Raw genomic sequence first — 27482 nt, 5'->3', positions numbered from 1 at the left:
TCGGGCAGAGCGGGCCCGAGCGCCACGCAGCGAGAGAGGAGGTGGGCGAGGCCGCCCTTTCACCGCCTCACGGGCACAACTGCGTTCCGGAGAGGTCCGGGCCGATGCGGCCGCCGGGCGGGCGGCACCGGGACCAGCCCCGGCACGAGCCGCGGAGGGACGGTCGCGGGGGTGACGCCGGCCGCGCGTCTCCCTGACGTCACTTCCGCTGGAGGGCGGGACGCCGCGCGCAGTGCCGCCATGGCGCTGTCGCGCGCAGAGCGCTGTGTCGCGCTGCTGCTGCGGCTGCTGTCGCGCGCCTGCCTCGCGCTGCTCGCGCTGCTGCCGCAACCGCGTGCCGGCCCCGCGCGCGCCGCTCCGCGCGCCGTCCCGCCGCCGCGGCGCGCGCTCCTGCTGCTGTCCGCGCGGCGCCTCGCGGAGCTGCTCCGCGCGCGGCAGGTACCACGCGCGGCCCGGGCAGGGGGGAGCCGCGCGGCAGGTACTATCCGCGCCCAGGGCAGGGGGAGCGGGGGCAGCCCGCGGCTGACGGAGGGTCCCGCTGTGCCCCTGCCCAGGTGACGTGCATCGAGGTGGTGGAGGCGTACGTGGAGAGGATCAAGGAGGTGAACCCCCTCATCAATGCCGTGGTGAAGGACAGGTGAGCTGGGGGCAGAGGGCTCGCTCGAGGGCACAGGGGCTCCCCGCCGGCCTCCCTTCGGGCCCTGGGCAAGGCCGCTGCCCCACGCCGGGGACACGCGGGTCCCCGCGCCACCACCGCAGCGTCACAGTGCGGAGCGCCCGGCGGCGGCTCGGCCGGGATGCCGCTCCCGGCTCCGGCAGGGACCAGGCTGTCTCAGTTCCCCTCACAAGCTCCTGCCGCACTTGGGGTCCGCCTGCCCTGTGGGCACCCCGCTCCTCTCTGGTCCAGCGCCAGAGCATCACCGGGTGCTTTGCTGCAGGTTTGAGGAGGCCCTGCAGGAAGCCCAGCAGGTGGATAAGCTGCTTTCGGAGGGTCCTGGCGATGACTGCCTGGAGGAGAAATTCCCCTTGTTGGGGGTTCCCATCACCGTTAAGGAGGCCTTTTCTCTCTACGGTGGGTTTATCTTCGTGCCTCTCCAGGTCTTGATGTGCTCCCCAGAACGGGTGGCTGTGGCAGGGGCTTTGGAGGGAAGTAGTCTCCCTTTGCCTGGTTTGCACCAAGCCCTGCCTGGGCTTCTGCGTTTGTGTTTGTTTGTAGCACACAGGTGCTGCAGAGCTTGGGGTGCCTCAGAGGAGCAGCCCACGCTGGGAACCTGCTTCATGCAGCCCTGGGTCATCTCAGGGCACTGGCCCTGATGCCTCCCTCCTGTTGACCTTGGCACCACAGGGATGCCCAACACCTCTGGCTTGGTCAACCGCCGCAACGTGATCGCCACCTCGGATGCTGCAGTGGTGTCACGGCTGAAGCAGGCAGGTGCCATCCCACTGGGTGTCACCAACTGCAGCGAGCTCTGCATGTGGTATGAGTCCAGCAACAGGGTCTACGGGCGGACCAACAACCCTTATGACCTGCAGAGGATTGTGGGCGGCAGCTCAGGTGAACCCCAACACCTTGGCATGGTCCTGCACAAGTAGCAGGTTAAAATGCAACAAGGGAAGAGTTCCAAGTCTTTGCACACAGCTGTTACTGTGCCCCTGAGGTCTTGCAGAGGTTACAGGCCTCTTTGCTGGCCACTGCTCTAGGCTATTGGGAGGTCCAGCTGCTTTGCCTCTTCTGGGTATTTCATCTGGCATTGCTTCACTTCACTCTGTTGTACTTTGGCAGGAAAATCCCCTTGGCCCACATTACCCAGCTGTCCCCCAGCCATCACTAAAGCCAAGATGCCCCCCACCCTCTTGCTTTTTAAGCCCCCACCCTCACTGTGAGGTGCTCCTGCTTTGCTGGATGATTTGCACCATAAACTTGTGAGGTTTTGCCATGTTTTCTCCTGTGCAGGTGGGGAGGGCAGTGTCCTGGCAGCTGCCTGCTCAATCATAGGTGTGGGCTCTGACATTGGTGGCAGCATCCGGATGCCTGCCTTCTTCAATGGAGTCTTTGGCCACAAACCCACGACAGGTAAGGTGGGTGTTGGGGTTACCTCCTCTTCCCTGCCAGCAGAAATGCCACAAGGTGGAATGGGGGCTGTGGGATGAACCCCTTCAGGACACTCCTGTGCTGGTCACTGGTGGGATTGCTGTAAGGAGTCAGGTAACCCGTTGGTGGGACAAGCCTGTTGAGGAAGCACAGCTGGGGCTGGCAGTTGGGAAGCTTTTGGTGGCAGAACACCAGGCACATGGGAGGCGGGTGTCTTACCCAAGTATTGCATCCTCAGCGTGTGATGTTTTCACAAAGTTGGGACCTGCTGAGATGTTTCTCTGCCTTTCAGTGTCCTGACTGGGTGCTTTTCCTCCCTTCCCCACCCCATGCACCTTGCCATCAGCACTTGTGGGGCTCCCTAATCCCTAGGGAACCATATCCCCCTGAACCCAAAGACCCTCAGCAGGGCTGTGCCCATCAGGAGGCGATACTGGGGGTGGTGTGTGACATCTGTGCTCTCAGGGGTGGTGCCCAATGACGGCCAGTTTCCCAACGCTGTCGGGGTGCGGAGCAGCTACCTGTGCACGGGGCCCATGTGCCGCTACGCAGAGGACCTGGAGCCTGTGCTGAGAGTCATGGCTGGTCCTGGGGTCAGCAAGTGAGTTGTTTCCACTGCTCCCAGCTGCTGAGCTGGAGTCAGCAGCTTTCTGGTCCTCACAGTATACCAGTTCTTTGTACGAGACAGGTCTGCAGCCCACCCAGTATCCTTGTTAGTGATTTTCTTCCTCTGCTGCTGGTTTCAGCAGGACCTTGGCTGCCAGGACTGCCCTTCCCACCACCTATGTGCTCCTGGGAACTGGCAGTCCTGGCAGACTGATAGATCCTCCTCCATCAGTGAGCTGCTTCCCAGCTCTGTCCCACACACCCCTCCCCTCCCAGGGCTGGCCTTGCTCCTGGGTATTACAGGGTCTTTTTCCTGTTGTTGAATGAGGAATTTTCCATCCCACACCATGGCCAGTTCAGTTCTTTCAGTTCTTTATCTGTGCAACCATGCTGTGTTCCAGTGAGCAGAGCAGAGATGGGGCACACGGGGCAGCCCTCCTTTTTGCCGCAGCTTGCACACAGTTGCTTTCTTCATTACCACCTTGCTTTTTCCCTGGCTCTTGTGCAATTGCAGCCTTGGCTGCAGCCAGGATTTGTAATCACAAGGTGCTTGTGGAGAGATGAGAACTTTCCCAACAGAAATTTGCTGGGACTGAGGGGGCAGGTGAGCAGTGTTGGGGGAAGTAAGTATCTGTGTGTCTTCAGGGTCTCACCTTGCCACTTGGGGGGACAGACCAGGGTCTTCTGAGGACACACAAGTGTGTGAGAACCTTTAGCAGCTGCAGAGGAGCTGGGGATGGATTTATGATGAAGCATCATTCCTTTCCTAGGCTGAAACTGAATGAGAAAGTGTTGCTGGAGAAAATCAAATTCCTCTGCATGGATCATGATGGCGGGTCCATTTTTGTATCACCTGTAGACAAGGAGATCTTGCAGGCCCAAAAGAAGGTAGGAAGCAGCAGAGGATGGTACTCACCATGGGGTGAGCCTGAAAATAGAGCCTGGGGAGACCAGTCAAAGGAGCCTGGGGAGGCGAAAAAGCTGCTTTTTGTGTGGCTCCTGCAGGAGCTGGTGGGATGAAGGTCTGGGAGGGGGTAGCCTTGTTTCCCAGTCCTGTGCTTTCAGGGGTTAAAAAGTGGAAAGAACTTCCTTTTCTTCAGGGCACAAGAAGACACAAGAGGGAGATCTTGCGAGTATGTCTCTGAAGTTACCCTCTTCTCTGTAGTTTCCACAGGCTGATGGCAGTGCATCACATCTTTGTGGAAACAAACCTGTCCTTGCTCTTCCCTTCAGGTGGTGGAGCACCTTGAAAGTGACCTTGGGGTCCAGGTTCAGCATGTGGCAATCCACAAAATGAAGTATTCTTTCCAGATCTGGTCAGCCATGATGTCATCCAAGGACAGCGAGGGGCAGGTGTGTCAGAGTGAGTTGACAGAGGCACAACTTTGGAGGCATCAGAGAAGAACCAGCTGTTTGGAGCCAGCTGTAGAGAGCTGTAGGCTTCTCAGATCTACCTGGGGGCTTTCCCTGCTCCATTTGCCCCCTCGGTCCTCCTTTCATCTCTTCCTTCCTTTCTCCCTTGCTGTCCTATGGGTTAAGGCCATGGCTCTCAGCAGAGGAGCAGTGTGGTAATAGGGAAGGAGAGGTTGTTTTGGCACATTGACCTTTTCCATGCAGGTTGGGAAGTCAGCCATCCTGCCTTGCTCTTTGCCCCATACTGTGTCTTCTGACTTGTGGGCTGGGATTAACACCCTTTGGAATGTCAGGGCAGACAGGGGACTAGCAGCTTTCCAGCAGGAGGCCTGCTTTTGTTATTTTTCCTTGGAATTGCAGCTGCTGTGCTATGCTCTGTGCATGTAAGAAAGTATTTTGTAATAAAATAAATTTCTGGGATGTCATGTGTGCATCCCTGGCACAGAGGCAGTGATGAAACAGCCCAGCCCCTCCACACTAAGGAGGGCTTGTCTGGCTCCTGTGTCTCCTTCTGCCAGGTCTCGTGGTCGTATCACAGGAGAAAATGCCTCTGGGACATCATCCCTTGCATCATGTCAGTTTGGGTGCTGCTTTGGGGGCTCTACCTTCTCCTTGCTGTCTCTGGCAGGGAAAGATAGTCCTGCTGCTGCCCTGGGTCAGTGTCAGAGCTGTGATGCACTCCTGATAGGCGTCTCCTTTGTGAAAGCAGGAATGCCTCACATTGGGATAATGGGACAACTGGAATTTCACTGTTCCTTGCCAGCCTGTGCCTTCCTGCTGCATGTTGGCTGTGCTGACAGGGGGAATGCTGTGTTACAGGAGGCACAAAGATTCACAGACCTGCTGGGTGACCACGGGAAGCCAGTGTGGCCGCTGTGGGAGCTGATGAAGTGGCTCGTGGGGATGTCTTCTCACACTCTCCCAGCTATTGGTAATGCTGCCAGGGGCCCCGGAGAGTGCAGAGGGAGTGGTGCGGTAGGCAAGTTGTTAAATGCAGGTATTACCCTTCCAGTGAAGGAGCTAGGGGTTTGCCTTGAGCAGCTTCAGCCTAGCTTTGTAATGCTGCTTTGTGACTTTGAGTTGCATGCAAGCTTGAGAGAGTGGATCTTTGATAAATGGGAGTGGGTATCTTGGGGGAAGAAGTGAGGATGATGGAGCTGAGGCAGGGTTCACTCCTGCTGTGAGTCCTGCCAGAACTGCTGGGGACTCGGAGGCAAGGTCTGCACTGATCTTGTTTCATAGCAGCAGGTACTAGAGAACCCTAATTAGCACAGTCATGCTACTGTCTAATGAGTGCTGGGGTCGTTCTGTCAGCTCTGCTTAACATGACTGGCTGGAAAAGCTGGAAGGAAGGGGCAGGCTGAATGCTTTTCCCTTGGCAGAGCTGGGAGGAGGATGCTCACAAAGCTGTGCTAGGGGCAATCTGCTGCCAGGAAAGGGTACCTGGGGGACCACCCCAGAAGCTAGGAATGTTGCATGTGGCTGGGCAATGTGTTTCTGCCCCACATAGCTCACAGTCCTCTCACGTGCTCTTGTCCCCATTTCTGCTTTTTGCTGCAGCCCTGGGACTGACTGAGAAGCTGGTGAACCTCAACCTTAGTGGGAAGGCCAAGCTGGTGAGCATGGGGAAGAGCCTACAGGAGGAGATGGAGGCACTGCTGGGGCCAGACGGGGTGCTCCTCTACCCCTCACACCCCACCATCGCCCCCAAGCACCACTCCCCCATCTGCATGCCCTTCAATTTTGCCTACACAGGTGAGCAGCCCTGGCTCCTGTGTGGTTGCAGGTTGGGCTGCTGAGATGGTCTGCCTGCCAGGGTGCTGTACCCAGGGTGCTTGCATTGCTGACATGGGCTGTGCAGCAAAGAGAGGCATCTGGCTGCTCCAGAGAGTGGGGCAAGGATTGTCATGCTCCATACTGTGTGGCACCTTTTACCAAAGGTGCTGTCCACAGCAGGGCAGGTGTGACTGTGTGTGTGATACTGGGGACCTTCATGCCCCAGAGGGATTACAGCTGCTGCTGCAGTTTAGCAGGAACCTGAGACCTGCCATCTCTTGAGGTACAGCCTGGGGCTCCCTGTATGGTTCCCATGTGGTCTGAACACCTCGGTGCCAGTGTCAGTGCTTCCCAGCTTTGGAGTGATGGAGGGCTACTGCCTGGGGCAGGAATGTCCCAAATTTGGCATGCCACAGTGTGTGCCATCCCTCATGGGTGCTGTTTATACACATGATGCAGGCTGTGGGAATCTCTGGCCAGTGATGTCCCTTGTTGCCATGTTTGTACTGCTGTATGAAGCACCAGCTCCCAGGATCCTTGTGCTGTGTATGGCAGAGCTGTGTTCAGGGTGGGGGAGCCAGGCAGTGATGTATCCCAGTCGTTGTGCTCGCTCTGATCCATCCAACCTTCTCTCTTGCAGCCATCTTCAATGTCCTGGGCCTGCCGGTGACACAGTGCCCGCTGGGGCTGGGCAGCGAGGGGCTGCCCCTGGGCATCCAGCTGGTGGCAGCTGCCTACAATGACCACTTGACACTAGCAGTGGCCCAGTACCTGGAAAAAGCCTTTGGAGGATGGGTTTTACCAGGGAAAGTTTAACCTCGGGAGGCAGCGACAGAGGCAGTGACAAGTGCTGATGCTTGATCCCATCTTGGCACTGCCTGCTCCCTGTGTATCCCCCTGCCCTGCTGGGAGTGGCTGGTGGTGTCTCCAGCCCAGGAACAGCTGGGCCATTGCCACTGGAGTTCTCATCCCTGTGGCCCCTTCTGTCAGGGAGAGACCTGCCTTTCTCAAACCCCTCAGGAGCCCCAGTGCTGCAATGTGAGGATGTCCTGCCTGCAGTGGGCGCCCACCCACCTTTTCCAGACCGTGGAGTTGGTCAGCTCTGTAAACCTTTTGCTTTCAAAACACAGAGCTGGGGACATGCTTCCAGACTGCTGGGGGCAGCCTCGGGGCTGCATGACCCTACCCACAGGGCTGGACCGTGCCTGCTGCACCCAGGCTTGCCAGCCCCCATAGTCCTCCCAAGCTCCTGCAGGCTTCCCCTCACCCTCTGACCAAAAAGGGCGAGGGGTTGAGGGGGCTGGAGGAGCCGTAGGCCTGCCTTAGCAGCACATTGTGGTGGTGCGTGCTGGGCTCTGCAGTATGTGCAGCTGTTGGGCACAACTGAGAGCATTTCAGCACTGGTTAAAGCATCTCCTGCTTATGTCTTCCTCTTCTCTGGAGGGATCATCCTGCCTGACCAGTGTCCCCTGCTGCACTGCCTGGCCACCACCCCAGGAGCAGATGTGGGCAGCAATGTGAGGGGTTTGAGCCGGCAGCAAGCGAGGGAGGTATTAAAGAGCCTGTCCAGTGTACTGTTGCTGTGTGTTCTTTTCCTCATGCCTGTCTCCCTTGCAGCTCCTGCCAGGCCCCAGCCCCATCTCTACCAGGGATGTGTCAGGGCTGCCCAGCACTGCTGGCCACTGGAGTGAGGGACAACAGTGGAGATGCTGACAGTGGCCCCTGGGGTGGGGGCACTCTTGAAATGCCCAGTCTGACAGTGACTGCTGGGCTCTGGGCAGAGCTGAAGGGTGCTTATGAGCCCTACAAGCTCCCCTCAGTGGCTGTTAGTCTTGTAATGGTTGCAGAGTTCTTGGGAAGCACAAGTCCAGCTGTCTTTTGTCCCAGTAGGCTGCCAGAGGCCTGGAGCTCTTGAGGTGAGGCAGAGCCACATGCAGGTCCCTTGTGGTCTCCAGGGCAAAATGAGGAGCCCCAGCCCTTTTTGCCCAGCCTGCAGCATTGGTCTTGGCAAGGATAAAACCTGCTACTGGTTTTGCTGGGATGTCCTGGCCTGTGTCCACCCTGCTATGTGTCACCCCTGGCCTGAGCACTCTCTGGCTTCTCTGTCCCCACGCCTCTGATGGTCTGTGCAGGGGTGGTGCAGGATGTTGGGCTGGCGTGCTGGGACAGGCTGTGCCTCAGCTCGGGTGTGCAGAGGGCACTGCTGAGCGCCCATGCCCAGCTGGGACGTTGCTAACAAGGAAGCAAGGAAGGAAAAAACACCCTGGTTCAGCAAAGGAAGTACAAACAACCTAAGTTAAATAACGTCTCCCAGCGTGTGGCACAGACAACACGGACTGCCCCCCATCTGGAGGAAACCTGGCAGATGAGTAGACCGTGGCAACGCTTCCTGTGAGCAGTTGGAGCCAGACGTGAAGCTGCTGAGCTGAAGGTGTTGCGTTTAACTGTAGTGGTGAGATGGGTTCCTGATACAGCCGAGGGGCAGAGAGGAAATGCTGGATCAAGGTGGGGGGGGGGTGCTGGTGCTTCAGGGTGGTGTGATGGGGATGCAGACAAAGAAGAGATGTGCAGAGCAGAGGGGGTTAATCCCCACAATCTCACTTATTGCCACAACACGGAGAGAATTGCTAGGATTTTTCCACTGGCCACGGCAGAAGGGGAAATCTGTGGATGTGCTGGGGTTCAGAGGGGGGCTGGCAAGAACTGGCCTGCAATCACCCTCACTGCTTCAGGGAGTCATTGACCCCCTTGGGCTGCCCTTCTGCAGCGGGAGCAGACATGTCCCTGCCTGCACAGGGAGCCGTTCCTAGGATCTCCATCTGTTCCCCAGCTCTGTGCCTCCACAAGCCCCAGAAACAATCCTGGAGGCTCTTTCTCCCTCCAGGCAGAAATGCTGCCTCCTTCAATGGGCTCTGTTGCAAAGCCAGGAGGGCTCTTGCTGGTCTTGGGGTGGGGGGATCCCTAGACCTGCCTGTGGTTTGGGTCTGGTGTTCGAGGTCTCACCTCAGCCCTCACTCACAGTTTGCAGCTGCACATCCCTACTTGTTGACTGTTCCTCCTTGTTTCAAGCTCTTAATGCTGCAAGGGACAGAGGAAACATGAGGAAAACGTTTTGTACCCAAGGTGGTTGTGCTTGCAGCAGTGCAGAGTCAGTGTGAAATGGGAAAAGCAAGAAGCAGTGGCAGTGGTGAGCCAGCCCCACGGGTGTCCTGTCTGACCAGAGCTGCTCCCACCCCTCTGCCTCTGGAGGTGGCGCTGGGCTCCCCACGTTCACGGGGGAATGTTTCCCCAGTCAGAAGGTTGGTGTTGGTGGCCTCAAATGTCTGCCTGCATTTCCTCTGTGACCAGCAAGAGCAGGGAAAGGTTCCTGGTGGCTGAACAGTGGTGCAAGGCCAAGGTCAGAAGGCACTGGCCAGGTGCCAGGTGCCCAGCAGGACCAGCCTCTGCTGTGGTTCACAGCCTGAGGTCTCTGCTTACAGCCCAGAGGGACCCTCCTTGTGCCCCATTTTGCCTTGTGGGTGCTGTCACACACGTCCTGGGGAGGCTGTGGGTTGGCTGCGGGTGTCCTGGCAGTGGTGTCAGAGGTTGTGTCAGTGTGAGTCATGCCCAGAGCTGCGCTGAGTCACCTCCCCAGTGTTGTGCACATTAGGTGAAGAACTTTCTCAGACCCACATCCTGGTGATGAAGGCAGCATGGCTTCTCATCACAAGGTGCCAGAGATGAGTGCAACAGAAAATTGCTGCAGCATGTGCACAGTGTCATAGCAGTGTGGCAGCTGCCCACTGTTTCCGTGGGTCCACTTGCCACCACAGCCCTGAAGGTACCTGCCCTGCTGCACCCTCAGGGCTCCATGGGGCAGTGTCACTGACTGAAGCTTCTGGGAATAATAAATAAATAATAAAAATAATAAATAAATAATAAAAAATAATAATAAAACCCCTGTTTTTAATCCCAGGTCCCAGCAGCCCGTCATTTCTGTGGGTAGTGGAACAGCTCCAGCACACCCATCCCATCCCATGGCCCCTGGCGTGGCAGTGTAGTGTGGGAGATGGATGGGCTGTGGTAGGATGAGCCCTGCCCTGCTCCTGCTGCTGTCCCTCACCAGCTGCTCCCTGCTCCAGGGTAAGCCAGTGCTGAAGCCGTCACCACAGTCGGGGGGGGACCCAGCTGCAGGGCAGGAGGAGACACAGGGACACCTCTCAGACCTACTGAAGGTACCTGTGAAGAGGAGGGGCCCCAGAGGCCGTCAAGGTGGGAGGAGAAAAAAAAACCCCAAGGTCAGCAGCAGCAGCTGTGTCAGGGTTTTGTCAGCTGTCTCTGTTTTGGCAGAAGCATGGAGAGAGTGTTCTCACTGTCCCACGGGCCAGGGGGACACAGGGGCTGAGCACCTGCTTTGAAGTCAGTGTTTGCCCATGCCAGGCTGAAACTGGGGAGCCTGTGCACTGGGGCCACAAGGGGACCCTGCAGGATGCTGCCTCATACCCCTCTGGTCCCTCCCCAGGGATGCTACTGAGGCCACAGCACGTTAGGCTGGAGGCACAGAACTTCCACGTCCGGCTGCACTGGGAGCCAAACCCCAGCTCCCCCAGCTATGCCACCTATGAGGTGGAGTGGAGGAACAGGTAGGTGGGGAGGAGGGGTTGAAGGGGTATGGCCCTCTTACACCCTGGCAGAGGCTGTTGAGGACCCCTGGCAGCCAGAGGACTGTTGTCTGTCAGTAAATGTCACAGAGAACAGAGCAGTGGAATTGGCAGGGATTGGCTTGTTCTACCCCTGCACATGCAAGGTCAGCTCAGGACTGTGTCCTGGTAGTTTTGAACAACTACAGGACAACCTTCCTGGACAGCCTGGTCCCTTTCCTGGTCACATTCCCAGTAACAAACTAAGGGGTTAATTTTGTACTAGGGTTTTGCATTTGGTATTTTTTCCACTATGCTAAATGAAATACAGGGATTTCCTGTATTTCAACCTGTGCCCGCTGCCTCATGTCCTTTCACCAGGCACCACTGAGAGGAAGGCTCTATCTTCTTCTCGTGTTGATGTGACCCCCCCCACCCAAAGTCACCTTTCTCTGAGGCTCAAGCTGTCACCACTCACTCAGGTTCCCTCATACCATACAGCCTCAACTCCTTGCTGGGTTCTCCCTGCCATGGCTCTGTGTTTTCTCGTTGTGGAGATCAGAGGCCTGGGAGCAGTGCTAGTGCCATCTGTCCCCAGGAGGGGGCTGCTGATCCCCTCCTCATGCATCCTGGGACACTGTTGGCTGATACCTGGGCTTTCCTATCTGGGCAGGATGGCAGTGGCTGGGCAGCCCTCCCTTTGCCTGGAAAGATGTGAAATGAAGCAATCCTTGTGCTTTCTCCCTGGGCAGAGCCTCGAGCTGGACCAAGGCTGGTGCCTGCGGGGAGAACAGCAGCAGCTCCTGGGTGTGTGAGCTGTATTTTGACAGGATTCATGATATCTACTGGGCACGGGTGAGAGTGGTGGCCGGAGGTGAGCAGTCCGAGTGGGCCAGTTCCAGCGAGCTGCAGCTGTACAGAGACAGTAAGGACTGGGGAGCTCTTCCAGCTGGGCTCTTCCTGGGGGCCGGGGGGGAGGTCCTTGGAGAGATCTGATGGGATACAGTGGGAAAGATTATTAGGATACTGGAGGGAAAAGAGCCCTAACCAGTGAAAGGGATGAGGCAGAGCTGCTGGAGGAGAGCTAGGTGAAGAGCAAAAGGACAGAGAACACACAGAGAGGTGATGGATAGGAGGCCCCAGGCCAGCAAGGCATCATGAGAGTTTGGGTCTCTGGGGAGTGCAATGAGATGGGGCAGGAAAGAGGATAGGCCTCTGGGCTTGGCTTTTGAAAGGCTCACCTTCCTCCCCTGTCATGGTGTGGGAGTTTTTGCCCCAGCAAGATGAAGCTGGTGCAGGCAGGGGCAGACCCTCTGGTGATCCATTATTCTGTTTGAATGTGTGGGAATGTCTCTTCTCAGTCACAGACTGGCTGTTCTGTCCAAGAAACCTGGCAGTCTCTTGGAGCCAGAAAATTTTCAGGAGCCTCCTCTGACCTCCATAACAGGGGTTGTCACAACAAAGTGAATGTGTGAGCAGTTAAATGGGCTCTACACTGGCATTTTGTGTTCCCTTGTTCATTCCCTCTGCATCCAGCTGGCATGGAAATGGGTGCATTCAGTTAGAAGGTGATTGCTGGCCTTGGCAGTGGGTCTCCAGGCCCTGGTGGATGGCTCAGGGGTGAAGGTCTCAGCAGCGGGAGCTGGTGGTGCCACAGATCTGTCAGTGTGAGGAGGAAGCAGAAGCAGTGCTAGCTGTCATGAAGACATGGTGTCTGCCATTCCTAGAGCTGGTTTCAGAGCACAAAGTACTATCAGGCAAGACCCAAGGAGCTTCTGTGCTCTGGGAGGGGAATGTCAGGCAGAAAAATATAATTTCTAGAGAAACAAGATGTCCGCCTTCCTTCGAAGGCCTTAATTTTCTACCGTTTTCCCCTTCCCTACAGCAATTGTTGGCCCCCCCAAGCTGTCCTGGCTGCTCCGGGACCAAATCCTCAGCGTAAACATCATCACTCCACTCACTCCCTACCAGAGAAGAACTGGCTCCTACAAGCCAGTACACCGAGTGCTGCTGAAGCTGTGGTACTGGCTGCACCTGTACGAGGGAGAGTTGCTTGTCCAGCAGGTGTGTGGTAGCTGGGCAGGACCCAGAGGTGCAGGGCTTGCAGAAGCTTTCCTGCTGCAGCAGTCACCGTCTCAGGTTGCAGTGGGGTGGGGGGTGCCTGTGCTGCAGTCCTGCCCACACCTGGCTGTGCATGCAGGTGTGAGATGCTCTGCACCCCCAATCTGGGGCTCCCACCTCAGTGAGGCAGGAGACCCCTTCCCTCCTCTGGGTAACAAGAACTGGACTGGTTCCATTCAGATGAAAGGTGATGCCGCAGGTGTTTCAGGAGATGCTCTGGGACCGGAACACCTCCTGGGGCAAAGGAACTGAGTGTTGGATGTGTCTGAGGGGAGGGACCATGGTGCAAGTGGGGTGTTAAGGCTGCACAGAGCAGTGGAGCCATGCATAAACCCCACATCCAGCCGCTGTGGCCACCTGTCCCATGTGCTTTCAGGTGCCCTGTGAACAGAGCAGCGAGGAAGTGCCTTGCACCTTGGGGCGCCTGAAGCCCAGCACTCAGTACTGCGTCCGGACGGTGGCTGCAGGCATTGCCAGGGAGCGGAGCCAGGAGGCTGAGCAGTGCCTGGTGACCCCGGCAGGCCCTGCAGGTGGGAGCACTCTCACCAGCTCAACTGGCATGGCTGCATCTCAGGTCCTTCTCACAGCACAAACTCGTGTGGAGGTGTGGGTCCCTCACCCGCAGCCACTGTGGTCAGGGTTTTGGCCCAGTGCTGCCCAGTGGGGACCTCTCACAGCGGTGCTTTCTTGTCATCTGCCTTGGGCTTGCCTCCTGGAACATCCCAGCCTGACATGGATGGGAAACACTGATTGGGGGGGGGGGGGGTGTGAAAGGATGTGCTTGAGTGACCCCTCAGCCTGCTGTGCTCTCCTGGCAGGCTTTCCATGGGTCGTTGCCATGCTGAGTGCCTTCTTCCTGCTGCTGCTACTGAGTGAGGCCGGGCTGTGCTTCATGCAGCTGCACATCTTTCCCAGTCCTCCGGAGACACGCCTCCCAAAAGCACTGGTGGGTGACGATCCTCCTCCAGCTTGTACTTTGTGTGTAGTCATAGCTGAGTCAGGGTTCCCTGCATTTGCAGGGGCTCAGCACCTCCTTTCCTCCGACTCTCACATCATCAAGTCCATTTTGGTACCAGGTGCCTCCCCTGCTGTCTGAACCACTGTCCCCCAAGAGGAAGGTACCGGTGGAGGGCATCAGCCAGCCATAGGTCACAGCAGAGGGTGGGGTCTCAGGCAGTGCAGCCCTTGGTGTTCAGCACAGTTTGTCACCCCAGGCTGGCAGGGCTTTGGCTGGCTGAGGCTGACCATGTCACTGCTTGTGTCCTTGCAGGCTCTCCAGAACAGCGAGCTGAGCATGGCCATGCAGGTGCCTCCCCTCCAGCTTGAGGAGGACTCACTGGCCCTGCTCCTGCAGACTGTGCTCCCCTCCCATGGGCCATCCACAGCTGGGCAGGCATCAGCCATGGTACCACAGCTCCTCCAAGGCCTTGCCCGGGATGTGGGTGGCTACTGTGCCAATGGGTTTGGTCCAGACTGCCTCGAGGTAAGGGACCCATCCTGCGCCCACAGCCTGCTGAGGCACACCTTGGATTCCCAGGTCCCCTCACAGCTGGAGAAGGATAGGAAGACAGGTGATGGGAATGATTTGCCAGAGCAGCTGGTTCTAGTGGAACTGACTGGAAACAGCTACATCAGTGACAGGGACAGCCAGATACCTGAGATATGGCTCCCCCTGCACCTCCAGCTTTATTCTAAATGCCAGTGCCCAGTCCTGGGAGCAGGCAGCCACCTTCCTCTGCCCGTGCCAAGCAGAAGCTGCAGCCAGGAGTACCTGCAGGGGAGTCTGGGCATGGCTGGGCACTGGATCCAGCTCAGCTCTGTGAAGCTCCTGACCAGTGCGGAGGAGGAAGGAGGACAGCTCCCCTGTGCTCCCCAAGCCCTGCTTGGCGGGGGGACTGAGCCAGGGGACAGCAGCGTTCAGCGAGGCTGCTCAAGGCAGGCAGAGCCGTGTGTGCCCTGCCCGCTGCCCCTCTCACCCCACAGCACCCTGCGGCCACTTGCCTTCTCCGGCTATGAGCCACGGGCCCCTGTGGCAGCGAGCCATGGCGAGTGGGGCACCTTGGCAGCCCCCAGCTCCCAGCACAGCCCAGGACACTTTCCAGAGCTCCCTGGCCATGAGTGTTCCCTGTCCCAGCCTGGGGGTGCCAGGCTGGGGATGGGACCAAGGCAGGCTCCCACGGGCGGGCAGAGGCAAATTCCAGGCACAGCCAGGGATAGGCAGGACGCAGAGCTTTCCTCTGGTGGTTTGGTGCTCTTGAGACACAGCATAAGGAGCATGGACCAAAGCTGAACCCCCAAAACTCTTACCTATTTATCGGTCTGTGTGCATGTGTGGTACACTATCTATACTATATACATACTTATTTATAAAGCTCTTTAATGAAAAAAATGTTAGGGTTTTTACTTCTGAGGAAATGCTGATCATGTGCTGGAGTTGGTTTTAAATATCACTATTATAAAAAAAGTGGCTTCTCTATTCATTGTTTCTGTGCTCTAGTCCCCAGCACAGCCCTTCCCTGTGCAGCAATCTTTCTGGAAAGGTGCTGGATAAACTTGGGGTTTTCCTGGCATAAAATTGTGCCCCTAATCTCTATTTTGCTCTCCTGTGTGAAAAGACTAGTTTTTAGCACCGTGGGATACACTTGTTATTCCTGCTGCCAGCACTGGGATGATTTATGCCTGAGAAACCCTGCCCTGTGGTTGTCCATCGAGATGTGTTTTGAGGCAGTGCCTGAAGCCACAGAGGTGAGGGGAAACCTCCTTGTGCTGTGTCTCAGACTGGGATCAGTGGAGTCAAAATGTGGTGACAAAACCAGGCTCTTGGACTCACAAAAATTCCTCTGGATCTAGGATCAGGTGAGGAACTGATGTCTAGTGTCTAGGCAGCTGGTGGAGGTACAGTGCTACCAGTCTTGGGGCACCTTTGGGGCTGTGCAGGGCCATGTTCCAACCCTGTGAGTCAGCCCTGACACCCCAGCTCTGTTCCATCCCTGCCTCATCCTGCAGGCTGAGTCTGTGGCAGGACAAGGGTGCTGGGGTCCCCATGGGTGACTCAGGCAGACACTCGCTAGCAGCAGGGGCTTGCCCCAGCCCAGGGGTGGTTGAACAGATGGAACGTTCTCACTCACATGAAAGAGTTGTTCATGGGGAGTGGAAAAAGACACCAGACCTGTGACATCTCAAGGTGCCACTCAGCAGCTGAAATTTCCAAGTGGATGCAAGAGGGGGTTTCTGCTTTGCCTTGGAGGTGTGAGCTGCATGTAGGTTTCTGCAGAGCCACAGAGAGAAAGTGCAACATTCGCTGCAGGGTGAGGTCCCACCATGGCCCCAGAGAGACCTACCACCACTGTGTGCACCACGGGGCCTGGGTGGAGTGTCTGAATTAGACCCACTTTGGCAGGTTCATATGTGCTGAACAGGACTGGACTGTGCTGGAGGATGGACCTGGGTCAGGCGCAAGCCCCCAGCCCCAGGCAGTTCTGCACAGGACAACAGACCAGTCCCTCCATCACACTGCAGCCTCAGCCATATGCATACAGCAGGGTTCTCCCTCAGCATTCCCTGCTCCCTCCACAGCCTGGAAAGGGCTGAGCCAGCAACTGGGCCCTAGGCACCCAGCCCACCCCACAGCACCACCATCTTGGAGGTCAGATGCCATCTCTGGTGCTGGCTTGGGCCCACAGCACAGCGCTGTGCCTGCAGGTACTGGTGCGGGGGCTGGTGGAAACTCTGACTCACCACCATCTATCAGAGGCTGTTCCTGCCTTCTCTCTGTGGTGTTTTCAGATTCCTCTGGTGCCAGATCAAAGAAACAAGAGGGAATGCTGCTGAAAACAGCTCTTTATTAGAAACAGTGGGCTTAGGACTATGCAAGAGCGTATTTCTTATTACTAATTTTCAGAGAGCGGAGCTGCCAGCCTGTGAAAGTGGTGCACAGTGGAAAATTGCTCTTTGGGGGCTAATGGGGCTTTCACAGTCACTGGGTGAGAACCACTGTGCCTGACAACCATGAGAGATGTGGTGGCCCCTGAAATGATGAGGGGAAATCAAGCTCTTATATTTTGCAGGCTGCCAGTACCCAGGACCATCCCCATTTGCCTTCGAAAGCCATGGGAGGCAGAGCTGCAAACAGCAGGGTCTGCTCTGACCCTGTGCCCACCCTGCTCTGTCTGCTCTCTCTCCTGCCTGTCACTGCAGCTGCCTTGCCACCTTTCTGGGACAGCCCAGAGCCACCCCAAATCCTCACAGCCATGTCAAGTGCTGTCCAGCACATCTGTGTATATGGCAAAAAACTGGGACCTCACTGAGGCTCTGTCCCTCAGCCTCACTGTGTAAGCTGCCTTTGTGATCAGTCTGTAGCTCCAGGTAGGTCCCTGAAGCAGCACAGAGCAGCAGCATCAGAGATGTCTTGTCCTGCTGGACCCCATCCTTCAGCCCAAAAAGACTTTGTGGGTCTTTGCTGCAACATCCAGGCCACTGACTCCTGCTGCACCTCCCTCCCAGTGGTCTTAGCTGCTTGGCTTGGTTGGGAAGCCCACCAGGATGTGGGTGGGGACTGTGAGAGCCCCATAAGCTGGAGCCCGAGTGTGGTATGTTTGGAGGATGTGCAGGAAGAGGCCTGCAGAGCTGACAGGCTGCAGAGAAGGGAATTTGTTGGCTCAGGCCTGTGTGGTTTCTCTCCAGGCAGGAGCTTTCCTGCAATTCAGTGGATCGGGACCCAAGCAGGGCGACTGGGACGTTCAGGTCATCCCAGGGGACTGTGGAGCAGAACTGGTCCTACTTCATGTGCTGGTGTGGGAGTGCCCTCACCTGGGGATTCGTGGCAAGTGTCTGCGCTCAGAAGGTGCCATGGGCACCCTGACAGAGTCACATACCACCCAGCTTGGTCACCAGCTCCCCTTACTCCACAGGACAACCTCCCCTGGGTTGTCCTTACCACTCCCCACTGCTCTTCCCAGGCTCTGTGGCATACAGTTCTTGTGCTTCTCATCCTACAGATGCTCCTCAGGGGATTTCTGGTCCTGTAGCCTACAGGAATGGAAGCTTCACTTCTCCCAAATCTCAGAGGAGTTTCCACTGCAGGAAAGCCCCCTCCACCCCACAGCACCCTCCATGCCAGCAGCCTTGGCACCTGGCTGACAGCACACCAGAAAAGCATATTAAAACACAATTTATTGCTGTTCTTAGTTTATAAAAAACAACAAACCAAAACCCATTAGTAACAAACCCACCCAGTCCCCAAACCGAGCACTATCTGAGGCAGGCTTGCAAGGACACTCCTTTAGTGCAAAGAGGAAAGTGGCAGTGAGGGCTGAGGGGGCTCTGCTCACTTCAGTTCCCCCAGAACCCACCGTGCCCACTGTACAGTATCCATTTGCCCTGGGGCTGCTTAGGGAGGGCTCAAGCTCTGGTGGGAGTCCTGGGGGAGCTGGAGGTGTCAGAGGGGGAGCAGAGGACATCATGGCTGTGCAGAGCAGCTTTGACACAGGACATGAAGGCATGCTGAGCCAAGGGGCACTGCCAACACCTTCCCACAGACAGCGCTTTGCCAAACAGCTGCTCTCTGTTCTCCTGGGATTTCCAGTGTGGAAATTAAATGTGTGCCCTAACCTGTGGCTGCTCCCAGCCTCAGGTTCCAGAAGTGTTGGTAGGAACTAGGAGAGTATGGAGCTAGAGCATGGCTGCACCCTCCGCAGGGTTCTGCAAGGCACAGGGGCTTCTGAGATGGGAGAAGCCAAGCAGAACCTTGCAGCCAGCAGCACGTGGCCCTGGGCACTGGTAATGGTGGGAGGGATGCTCTGATCCTTAGCCCCTCACCCTCAGACCCTCTGCAGGTCCGTTCCTGTACCTGGTCCTGGCACTGTTGCACCAGGCATCACCCCCAGCACCCACCTGCCCCACATCCATGGGGAGTCAGACCCATGTCACAGCTTTCAACAGTAAGCACAATTTCCACTGCGATGAGCTGCCAGAGCAGAGCCTTTCCATATCTTCAGAGGGAGCTGCTGTCTTGGAAGAGAGGGCTGCCTAAATGCCAGCTCCAGGTGCTGAGCAGGTTGGTAACAGGAGGAAGCAAACAGCTCCAGCCCTGGGATCCCACAGCAAGCGCAGGATGGCTAGGACCACACAGGGTTGACAGATGGGGATGGGGAGGCTGGGCTGGCCTAGCTGGGTGTCTCATCTGTTCCACGAAAGTAGCACTGCAGGAGGCAAGTGCTCAGCTTTTTCCATGACACATCATCACAGGCTGTGAGAAATGTTTTCAGGGAGTAGGGATGCATCTACATCCAGATGGGAGCAGTGTGTATATGTGGTCAGCACTGCTGGTGCCCAGGGGTTGCAGCCAGCAGCACAGAAGGAGGAGGCAGTGGCAGGGGCTGTGAAGCAAGGTGCTGTTTCTGAAAGGCAGGAGCTAGCAATGCTGTAAACCCTCTCCAGTCTCTCCATCAGCTGGTTTTGGTTGTGTCAGGGCTTCAGAGTTGGAGGGCTCAGCCAGGGCAATGCTGCCAGCCCAGCCCACCCTATGGTTAGGTCATCTTCCTGGCAACACTGGCATATGTGTGCTCGATCTCCTCATCTGCAGGACAGGTGTGATTGAACTCATCACAGGCATAGGCGTTGTTGAGGTAGCGCCAGACACCCGTCATGTGCTCTGGGATCTCGAAGTCACGGTACTTTTTGGCTGCAATCTAGAGGAGAGTGAAGGAGGAGGAGGCTGAAACTCCCAACACCTGAGGGAGATTCACTTTGTGGCTTTGGCAGGGGGACTCCCTGTCCACTCTTCTTGGAGTTGGTGCCCCCCTACCCTGGCCCTGGAGACCAGTGCTATTACCTTGATGATATGTAATTTGGGCAGCAGGTTGCAGTCAGCCAGAGTCAGATGGTCTCCATCCAGGAATTTCCTCTTGGAAATGGTGACATCCTCCACACTGTCCTGGTCAATCTCCTCTGGGAGAGGAGTGTTCAGGTAGACATCCAGGCGATGGAACTCTCGCAGCAGGGCCTTCTCAAAATCTGGGAGAGCAGGAAACCGAGAGTAGTGAGTGTGTGCCCTGGGCTCCCAGGCAAGCTTTAGGTTGTGCTGGGCTGGCTGAGCCTCCCACAGGTTTTGCGCAGAGGGAAAAAGCCCTCAGGGCTACACCATCAGGACACAACATTGACCCTGGCCAGTGTCTGTTCCCAGGGAACCACAGCAGCATCACCCCATACTCTACTGTTGTCCCTGTGGAAGGAACAAAGAACTGCCTTTATCCTTCCCCTCTGCCTACCTCCACTTCCCAAGGAAGCTTTGGTGAGGCAGGAAGCAGGAACCTTAACCTGATGGCAGGATTTGCCATCAGACAAAAGCATTTCTCCTGCTGCAGATTGGTTGACTAGAGCCCAGCAACCCACAATCCTTACTGATATTTGCTTCTTTGCGTGGGTTCTTGATGTATGCTGAGAACTTGGCAAAGATGTCACTCCCCACATCAAAGGACTCCTTGTACTTGGGGCTCAGGTGTGGATACCTTGAAAAAGACACTTATGTCAGTGCAGACAGGGATGGAACAGGGGTGCAGCAGTGTCAGCTCCTGGGCCATAGAGCCCAGGGTTGTTACTGGAGGATGCAGGGGATGTTCAGCTGGCTGTGAGAGAATCATGATGATGTGAATCACTGCAGCTGCCACCCTGTGAGCTGTGTCTTCTGTCCTGGGTGTTTGCCAGGAGATAATCTCAGGGCAGATATTCCACAGTTTGGGGACACTGGGGAGTCCCAGAGTGGAGCCCCAGAGCAGTGCTCTGCCTGCAGGGAGTTCTGGCCCAGCCCAGAGGATGCATATTGGCACAGAAGGGTTCTCAGGAAGCCAGAAGCTCCCATGACTTCCTCAGGAACTGTATTCTGTTTGCTGACATGTCCCAGGGTGTGCTGCAAGGGCAGACATTAAAGGAGGCAGGTGACAAATGCATTCAAGCTTCCTCTTGTGCAGCAGTGGGGAGGCACCCAGGGCATGGAGGAGGCTGGTTGGGGGGGCTCCCCAGTGAAGACCACCCCCACAACCGCCCTAGAGGTCGTTTGCATTGCTGCTGTCAAGCAAGGGCATCTGCTTTCACTCAGCTGAGTGCACTGAGTATAAACAAGAAAAGGGGTCTCGCATTCCCCTCTACCTCAACACCAGCTGCCGCAGCCAGTGGCAAACCCACCAGTGCCAGTGGTAAACCCACCAGTGCCAAGGTCCCTGCAGCGGCCTCCCCATGTTCGGCCTCAGAGTGGGGGGCAATAACTGGTGCATTTCCACCCATTGTTTTCCATTCCTGTCATTCCCATGCCCTCCCTGGTGGACCCAGCCTGACCTGCAGAGCAGGCTCAGGGGCTGGGAGGGGCACCCGCCTTCCTGGACTGCCCTGGGGCACCTCCTGGCACCCTGCCTCGGTTTCCCAATTTGCCAAGCCCTGGACAACACTGTGACAGGTCCTGAAATGGGGAAGGAGTGAGTTTGCAGTTACGTGGGTGGACCCAGGGTCTGCTCCAGGAACTCCTCAATCTTGATGAAGTCTGTTTTCAGCTCCTTGTTGAACAGCAAGAAGGGTGGGTTGGTGCCTGGTGCTAAATCTTTCAATTCTTCAGGTTTCCTGGAGCAGAGAAAACAAGCTGGCTCAGAGCCTGTAACACATCTGCCTCCAACAACCCCCAAGAAAAGTGGCCATGGCAGAGGGGGGGGCTAGGCGGGGGCAAGGGACCAGGAACATGCCCAGCTCTGCTGGCTTTGGGGAGCTGACAAATGCTCCCCAGCCTCTGGATCTGCCCCGTGGTGCCTTCAAGTCATCCTCACATCCAGCAGGACAGGGAGCCCCTGAGCCATGTATATTGGCAGGTGGCCCAAGTCCGTGCTGGCCCACACTTGCACTGGAGGTGAGGTGGGCAGTACATGGGCAGCAATTGTCCCTGAGCAGTGACACACTGGCTGCAGAGCAGGCTGATGAGGGAGATGAGCAGGGCATGTCTCACCCCTCTGCTGGCCCGGGGCTTCAGTGCCTCCTCACCTGGTCATGTCCACCGTGGTGACATTGAACTTGACCCCTTTGAGCCAGAGCACCATGAAGAGGCGCTGGCAGAATGGGCAGTTTCCGATGTTTTCTCCATCCAGACCAGCCTGTCGGGAAAGCAGAAAAATGAGGATTTAACCCTTCCACAGACAAGATGCCCGGATCTGAAAAGCCACTGGGCACAGCATGCTGCAGGGAGCCCCTCCCCACTCTGGGGGAACTCAGCTGTAGGACCCACCCTCAGCCATGGCCCTGAGGGCCACTGGAAAGAACATAAGAGCATACTCAGGATGCCAGAGGTCGAATCCTTCCCAGAAATGTGAGATAAAACCAGGAGGAAGTGGAGAAGGAGGCAGGGGGAGAAGGTGGAGGGTGATTGCTAATGGATGGGGAGGAAGGGAGGATCCGCTTGGCCAGGAGGCCCGGCTGGAGAGGGTGGGAGAAGGGAAATGAGCTCATGTTTGCCAGGAAAAGAGCAGTTTGTTTTCATGTGCTGTTCATGTCTGCCTCCAGTCTCGTGTATGTTTAACAAACCCAGGCATGATGTCCCCACGCCAAGAGCCTGCCCCAGGCTGGTGCAGGAGAGAAGAGGATTTGTGCTGGCATCCCACAGAGCAATGGGATGAAACAGAAATGACTGTCAACTGCTAAAGGAACCCCTTTCAGCCCCTCTGCATGAGCACAGCCACAGGCAGAGTGAAGCACATTTCCTTTTATGTAGCAGCTGGAAATATCCTTTGTTAAAACAACTAAGACACCTTATGAGGAGTTTGGCAAAAGGATATGGCAGGTTCCCCTGTTCACAAAAACTGGCTGAGATGCTGCAGTGAGAAGGAAGTTGTGTTGTGGTAAGAGGTAAAATGGCTCACAGGAAACTCAACTTCTTAAAGAGAATTACCAGGTTCCTAAACTGCACATGAATCATGCTGCTCCAGCTCGTGTGGACACCCTGCCCTGGCAGAGAGGAGCAGCACAGCTCATGCCAGCCCTGTGACAGAGGGATGCTGCTTCATGGAGTAGTGTGTGGTGAGACATGAGCCTTGGTGGGACAGCTTTGCACTAAGCCTTGATATCTGATAGTGAGCTGAAGTCCTGAGGCTAAGCAGGAGGATGATGAGATTTAAGAAGATCTGGCAGTCAAGTAGCAGCAAAATCCTCCAGGGTGGGCAGCTGGACATGGCTCCAGAGCTCACACCTCTTCTGGGACCCAAAGACAGGATGGCTAAGGAGGCAGAGACCTGTGCCTGGTTCTCCTGGGCTGGAGATATGTGCTACAAGTCACCACAGACACCCAAGAACCTGTGGAGTCTGGAGTGCTCAGCTTCTCCAGGAAGAGAACACTGACATCAAACTCACCTTAAGGGGGACTGTAAAAGAATCAAAACAACCCCCCAATACTCCAGGTAGTAAGCTGGAGCAGGGGGGTCTGTTTTTCCATCATGCCAAGACCTTTTAGTCCTTCCAGAGGAAAGCAAATTACTTCTAACAAGTATTTTTTATGCTCAGCTGTCATAAAATTATGTAATGAAATCTGAGGAAGGAAATGGGAACTGAGAAACGTTGATTCCCTAGGATGTGCCCAACAGTGAAGCTGAATCTACACATGAGGCTGGTCAGTGTCTATTAATAGCAAATACTCCCAGAGGGGCTACAGCTCAGGAACATCCTGTGTCATTAATAGCTTCTTTGGAAAGGGGTGAAACTGGGTCTCAGATTTTTTTTGAAGGAGATAGAGGGGAGAGTCAGAGAGCAGCCTCGAGGGCTGCCCATGGGCAAGAGTTCAGGGCATCTGTGCTCCCCCCTCTCCAGCACCCCTGCCACCCGCGACCTCAAACTACTGCCATTCTTTGGAGCATCTCCAGAATCAAAAGCTCAGCAAGTGGCTGAGCTTTTGTGGCTTTTGTGGCTGCCTCTTGTGAGGATCAATGCTTTCCTCCCTGCTCTCCCTGCCAGCTGCATACTCTTTGACTTCCCTATCACAAGGCTGGGAATGACAGGGCTTAGTTTGTGCTGTTGTCCACCCTGGAACTGTCGTGCTGAGCCATGGCAGCATTCTGGTGTTGGGGTGGGGGTCACTGAGGGGAGGGGTGCCCCTCGCTCGGGCTGCTCTGGGCGCAGACTCTGATTGCCTGCTTCAGGTTTTTCCATGCTTGTCTGGTAGCTTCAGTCCTTGAGCTGTTCAAGCTGGTCTTCCCAATTATCTTTTAAAAATAGAGAGGTGGGGAATTTTGGACTAGACTGAAAAGAAAATCAGGATGGCCTCTGCAGGGAGAAAGACTCAGGCTCATACCAGGGTGCTGAGAGCCAAAACCTTTATCTGGAGAAATTGGGAGGGGAGCTGCACCAGTGCCCAGGCACTGCTGGGGAGCATTTGGCTTTGAAAGGGACTTGTTGGCAACCACTGGCCATGCGGGGAGCCTCAGGGAACCAGGAACCCTCAGGGGAAACTCACAGCCATATGCCCTCCCTCCCTGGCAAAGGCAGAGCAGCAGGGAGAGGGGGGAGTCATTGCCCTTCACTTCCTTCCTCAAAGTACCTCTGCTGCTCCTCCTGCTGCCGCAGGAGCTGGGCTGGGGGCACACACTGACATTCATCACTTTTGCCCTCAGATGACAGATAGACACAGTGTGAACTAGCACAGAATCTCTAGGCGGGTTGCAGCCTTTTAGCCCCAGCTTTCTGAGGCATCACCAGGCTGCACAAGGTATTGAAACCCCAAAGCGACTTGGCAGTTCCTGTGGTTTCCCCGCGGTGAAACAACCTTAAATGCAGTAGGAGGAGGAACAGCTTTGCTTGCTTGGGGCGCTGCTAAATATTCAGCCCCCATGGGACCTGCCGCAGCTCCTACAGCCACCTGACAGCCAGGAAGCAGCTAAATGCCTGGTGGAGCTGCAGAGCAGAGCCTCCTCCCAGGCAGGGAGAGCCTCCCAGCCCGAAAGACGATGCCCTTGCCAAGGATGTGGCAGGGTGAGAACCTGCCAGACCCTTGGGAGCCACCCACCCCACCCTCAGGGTAAAGCAGGAGCTGCTCTGCACCCTGTCCATCCTTACCATGGTAACTCCAGCATCTGCCAGAGTGAAAGGCAGGGTGCTATGCCGTGCCATGCCATGCCATGCCATGCCAGTAGGCACTTGTGGGACCATCAGCTTCCCCCATGATTTACAGCTGTCACTGGTCACAGCAACAGCCCTGTCTGGAGCATCCCCAGCTCAGGGAGGTGCTGATGGCACAGGAAGGTACCTGTCAGCAGCTAGAGCCACTGTGTCTTTGGTAAAGCTGGGTCCTGAGTGCTGGGAAGGGGAGGCACAACATCAAGTTTTCTGAGAATAGACAAGCCAGGACTTTTTTTTTTTTTTTAATGCTAAATTACAGCACAGGGGAAGTCCTGACAATGCTGCTGGTTTTCTGTTTCACTTCCCTCTGAAAACCCCCTAGAATGTGCTGCTGCCATTGCAGTCACCTCATGTATTGTTTGCTTTTCCAGCCATCCCAGGGAGAAGTGTTAAGCAGAGAATTCAAGACTCAGGCTACTTTTGCCAAGAATACACTTGTCCAGATTCAGCTCAGTCAAGCTCAGTGTCCAGCAAGAAGTGCTGTGGCTGCAATTTTGGCAAGGGGATGAGAGAGATTTCTCCTGGGAAGGCTCAAATAGTCCTTTCTAGCAAGTATGTCTAACTACTACCCAAGGAAGACACCATTCAGTGCCTAGAACTGCTGAGTGCCTGTGCCAGGGAAACCAGTGCCTTTGACCAGTCCTTTTGGACACTGAATTCCCCCAGGAGGAGAGCAATCAATCCCACAGACCTGAGTGGCTACAGAGAAACTACCCTTTAAAGCTCAATGAGGTGGCACAGAGAGGCACTGCCCTCTAGTCACTGTCACTGGACAACATGTCCTGAGGCTCCCTGGCATTGCTGTGGGCAGACACATTTACCAGCCACCAGCTTTGGCTCCTCTCTATTTGCACTGCCCACGGCTGCTGCAGATATTTTGAACTTGAGTGTTCAAATATTCCAAGGAAAGGAAAAATTGCTTAACAGGGAAAAAAACAGAAACCATTTCCAGTGAATGCCCCTCTGTGATGCTGCTCCATCTTGCCCACACATGGACTCCTGCAGCAGTTCCCCAAGCCACCCGTGCTCATTTCACAACCCTGCTCTCAGGAGAAGCTGAAGTGGCTGCTCCCAGCCCTCCTGCTTGCTGTTCCCAGGCTGGGCTTCTCTTATCTCGGTTTTGAGAGGCATGTGTGCTCCTCCTTCATCATGCTGCTGCCAGCAGTGCCAGTTCTCCAGGGTGCACAACCATCACAAGACCAGGGCATCTTTCAGACTGCTGGGTGTGACACCCCACAGTCCCCACACCTCCGTGCAGTCCCCACATCTGGGCAACCATTCAGCCAGCCTTTGTGGTGAGTGGCACTGAAATTTGTACCCCTCTCCAGCCTCACAGAACATGAAGACACCCATGAAGTGGGTGTCCCACTGCACCCAGCTGGACCCAGCTGGATCTTGGTGAGGGTGAGCCCAAGAGTCACTGCCCCCACCCCAAGACCCACCTTCACAAACAGCTCGATCTCAGGCTCCTTGGTGGTGCTGTGCTGCCGACTCTCCATCCCAGCCATGTGGGGAGGGAGCACTGTAGTGGTGAGTGTGTCTGTCCGCTGCAGAGCTCTGATGGGGAAAGGCTTTCAGAGGGCTAGTGGCTTGGGCCTCTTGGCTGCTCTTACTCCACAGAGGGCTGGAGCTCACACTTTCCTTCCTTTTGAAGAAGGGAGGAGCAATGGGGTGTGCGCCAGGACCTGCCAGCGAGGAGAGGAAGCGGCAGGGCCTCTCAGACGTGACTCAGCATGGGTCTATCTGGTCACATCCAGAGTCTATCAAACCCACCCAGGTGCTCCTCCAGTGCCTTTGAGCTGTGGGCTGGCATCCCCAGCACCTCTGGTGCCCAGAGCACTGCTGCTATCTCTTCCCAGCTGGGAGCAGGGGTTTATAGAGGAAGCCTCTTGCCTGTTGCTCCTCCTGCTGCTCCAGTCTTGGCCCTTTGCCACTCTCCCACCCTCATGCTGGTGTTTGGTGCCCCAGGGCTTCTTTATCAATTTAGGGTGACCCTGGCTGACCTTTTTGCTGCCTCCTGCAGCTGCATTATGACAGGAAGCTGGAGGGAGGGCACAGCTCCTCTCCCAGCCCACCACCCTCGGGGATCCCTGTGTGGGCACATCCGAGCACCCCTCGCTGCAAAGAGCTGAGCTGCGCAGGGCAAGTGCTCAGGGAAGCTGAGGGGAGCAGCCTGGGCACCTGCCACTGATTTTTTTAAGCTGGGGCACAGCCCTTGGGTAGGAAGGATTGCAAAACAGCTTAGGCAGGAGATAAAAGATGCTGAAGCATGCTGGGGAGCAGTAGGGATCCCCAGAGTGCCCCTGGCAGCCATCCAGCTGCATGGTGCTTGGCAGGATGGTGGGACGGGACGGGACGGGACAGGATAGGACGGGATGGGATGTCTTCAGGGCTGACCTTCAGCAGAGCCCCATTCCTGGAACTGGGCTGTTTTGCAGGAAGGATGAACAGCTTGCTTTCCTCCCCAGGATGGGAGGGAACTGTTTGCTGTCAGATCACTCTGGCAGCAGAGACAACAGAGACAGCTTCCCAGCACACACAGGCTTAACTCTTAGACAAGACCTGTCTCACACCCCCAGACCACATAGCTGGTACCATTGCACAAAATGGGGACCCTCAATGCTTGACTCAGCTTGCAACCCCCCCCACCCCCCCCCCCCCCCCCAGCTTGGATAAGCTCCAACTTTCCCCAAATAATCAAACCCTGATCAGACCAC

The 27482-nt window shown here is 56.2% G+C and overlaps 3 protein-coding genes across 7 annotated transcripts; 2 read left to right on the top strand and 1 right to left on the bottom strand.

Annotated features, from left to right (window-relative positions):
- Nucleotides 1–220: 220 nt before the first annotated feature.
- On the top strand, nt 221–7459 carry FAAH2 (fatty acid amide hydrolase 2). 2 transcript variants are annotated; one of them, XM_062503059.1, is made up of 11 exons: nt 221–438; nt 555–637; nt 939–1072; nt 1346–1555; nt 1955–2074; nt 2558–2693; nt 3469–3586; nt 3932–4051; nt 4931–5042; nt 5672–5866; nt 6528–7459. In XM_062503059.1, exons 1-11 carry the CDS (start codon nt 241–243, stop codon nt 6701–6703), a joined length of 1602 nt encoding a protein of 533 aa, XP_062359043.1. In that variant the 5' UTR covers nt 221–240; the 3' UTR covers nt 6704–7459. The 2 variants fall into 2 exon arrangements, with proteins under 2 accessions (XP_062359043.1, XP_062359044.1); XM_062503060.1 differs by lacking the exon at nt 3932–4051.
- A 126-nt stretch (nt 7460–7585) lies between these two features.
- Nucleotides 7586–25383, top strand: LOC134050170 (interleukin-22 receptor subunit alpha-2-like). 4 transcript variants are annotated; one of them, XM_062503058.1, is made up of 8 exons: nt 7586–10009; nt 10389–10509; nt 11259–11431; nt 12392–12570; nt 13004–13157; nt 13446–13573; nt 13898–14110; nt 25137–25383. In XM_062503058.1, exons 1-8 carry the CDS (start codon nt 9940–9942, stop codon nt 25272–25274), a joined length of 1176 nt encoding a protein of 391 aa, XP_062359042.1. In that variant the 5' UTR covers nt 7586–9939; the 3' UTR covers nt 25275–25383. The 4 variants fall into 4 exon arrangements, with proteins under 4 accessions (XP_062359042.1, XP_062359041.1, XP_062359040.1 ...); XM_062503057.1 differs by lacking the exon at nt 25137–25383 and having other exon boundaries at nt 7586–8318; nt 9843–10009; nt 13898–15112; XM_062503056.1 differs by lacking the exon at nt 25137–25383 and having other exon boundaries at nt 7586–8339; nt 9843–10009; nt 13898–15112.
- Nucleotides 17782–26823, bottom strand: CLIC2 (chloride intracellular channel 2). Its single transcript, XM_062503068.1, has 6 exons — nt 26208–26823; nt 21649–21758; nt 21112–21237; nt 20029–20135; nt 19460–19641; nt 17782–19316 (listed from the first exon to the last, which is right to left on the bottom strand). Exons 1-6 carry the CDS (start codon nt 26271–26273, stop codon nt 19155–19157), a joined length of 753 nt encoding a protein of 250 aa, XP_062359052.1. The 5' UTR covers nt 26274–26823; the 3' UTR covers nt 17782–19154.
- Between the last annotated feature and the right edge of the window lie 659 nt (nt 26824–27482).

This window comes from Cinclus cinclus, chromosome 15, assembly GCF_963662255.1.
Source record: "Cinclus cinclus chromosome 15, bCinCin1.1, whole genome shotgun sequence".
In the NCBI taxonomy this organism is placed as follows: Eukaryota; Metazoa; Chordata; class Aves; order Passeriformes; family Cinclidae; genus Cinclus; species Cinclus cinclus.
The sequence above is the reverse complement of the archived record's forward strand: the minus strand, read 5'-3'. Positions and strand labels throughout refer to the sequence as shown.

Coding starts and splice junctions, on each gene's coding strand:
- FAAH2 (XM_062503059.1), top strand. CDS start 241: ATGGCGCTGTCGCGCGCAGAGCGCTGTGTCGCGCTGCTGCTGCGGCTG. Junction 638..938: donor AATGCCGTGGTGAAGGACAG/GTGAGCTGGGGG, acceptor GCTTTGCTGCAG/GTTTGAGGAGGCCCTGCAGG. Junction 1,556..1,954: donor GATTGTGGGCGGCAGCTCAG/GTGAACCCCAAC, acceptor TCTCCTGTGCAG/GTGGGGAGGGCAGTGTCCTG.
- LOC134050170 (XM_062503057.1), top strand. CDS start 9,940: ATGGGCTGTGGTAGGATGAGCCCTGCCCTGCTCCTGCTGCTGTCCCTC. Junction 13,158..13,445: donor GACCCCGGCAGGCCCTGCAG/GTGGGAGCACTC, acceptor CTCTCCTGGCAG/GCTTTCCATGGGTCGTTGCC. Junction 13,574..13,897: donor CACGCCTCCCAAAAGCACTG/GTGGGTGACGAT, acceptor GTGTCCTTGCAG/GCTCTCCAGAACAGCGAGCT.
- CLIC2 (XM_062503068.1), bottom strand. CDS start 26,273: ATGGCTGGGATGGAGAGTCGGCAGCACAGCACCACCAAGGAGCCTGAG. Junction 21,238..21,648: donor ACCACGGTGGACATGACCAG/GTGAGGAGGCAC, acceptor TCTCTGCTCCAG/GAAACCTGAAGAATTGAAAG. Junction 19,642..20,028: donor ACGCAAAGAAGCAAATATCA/GTAAGGATTGTG, acceptor CTGCTCTCCCAG/ATTTTGAGAAGGCCCTGCTG.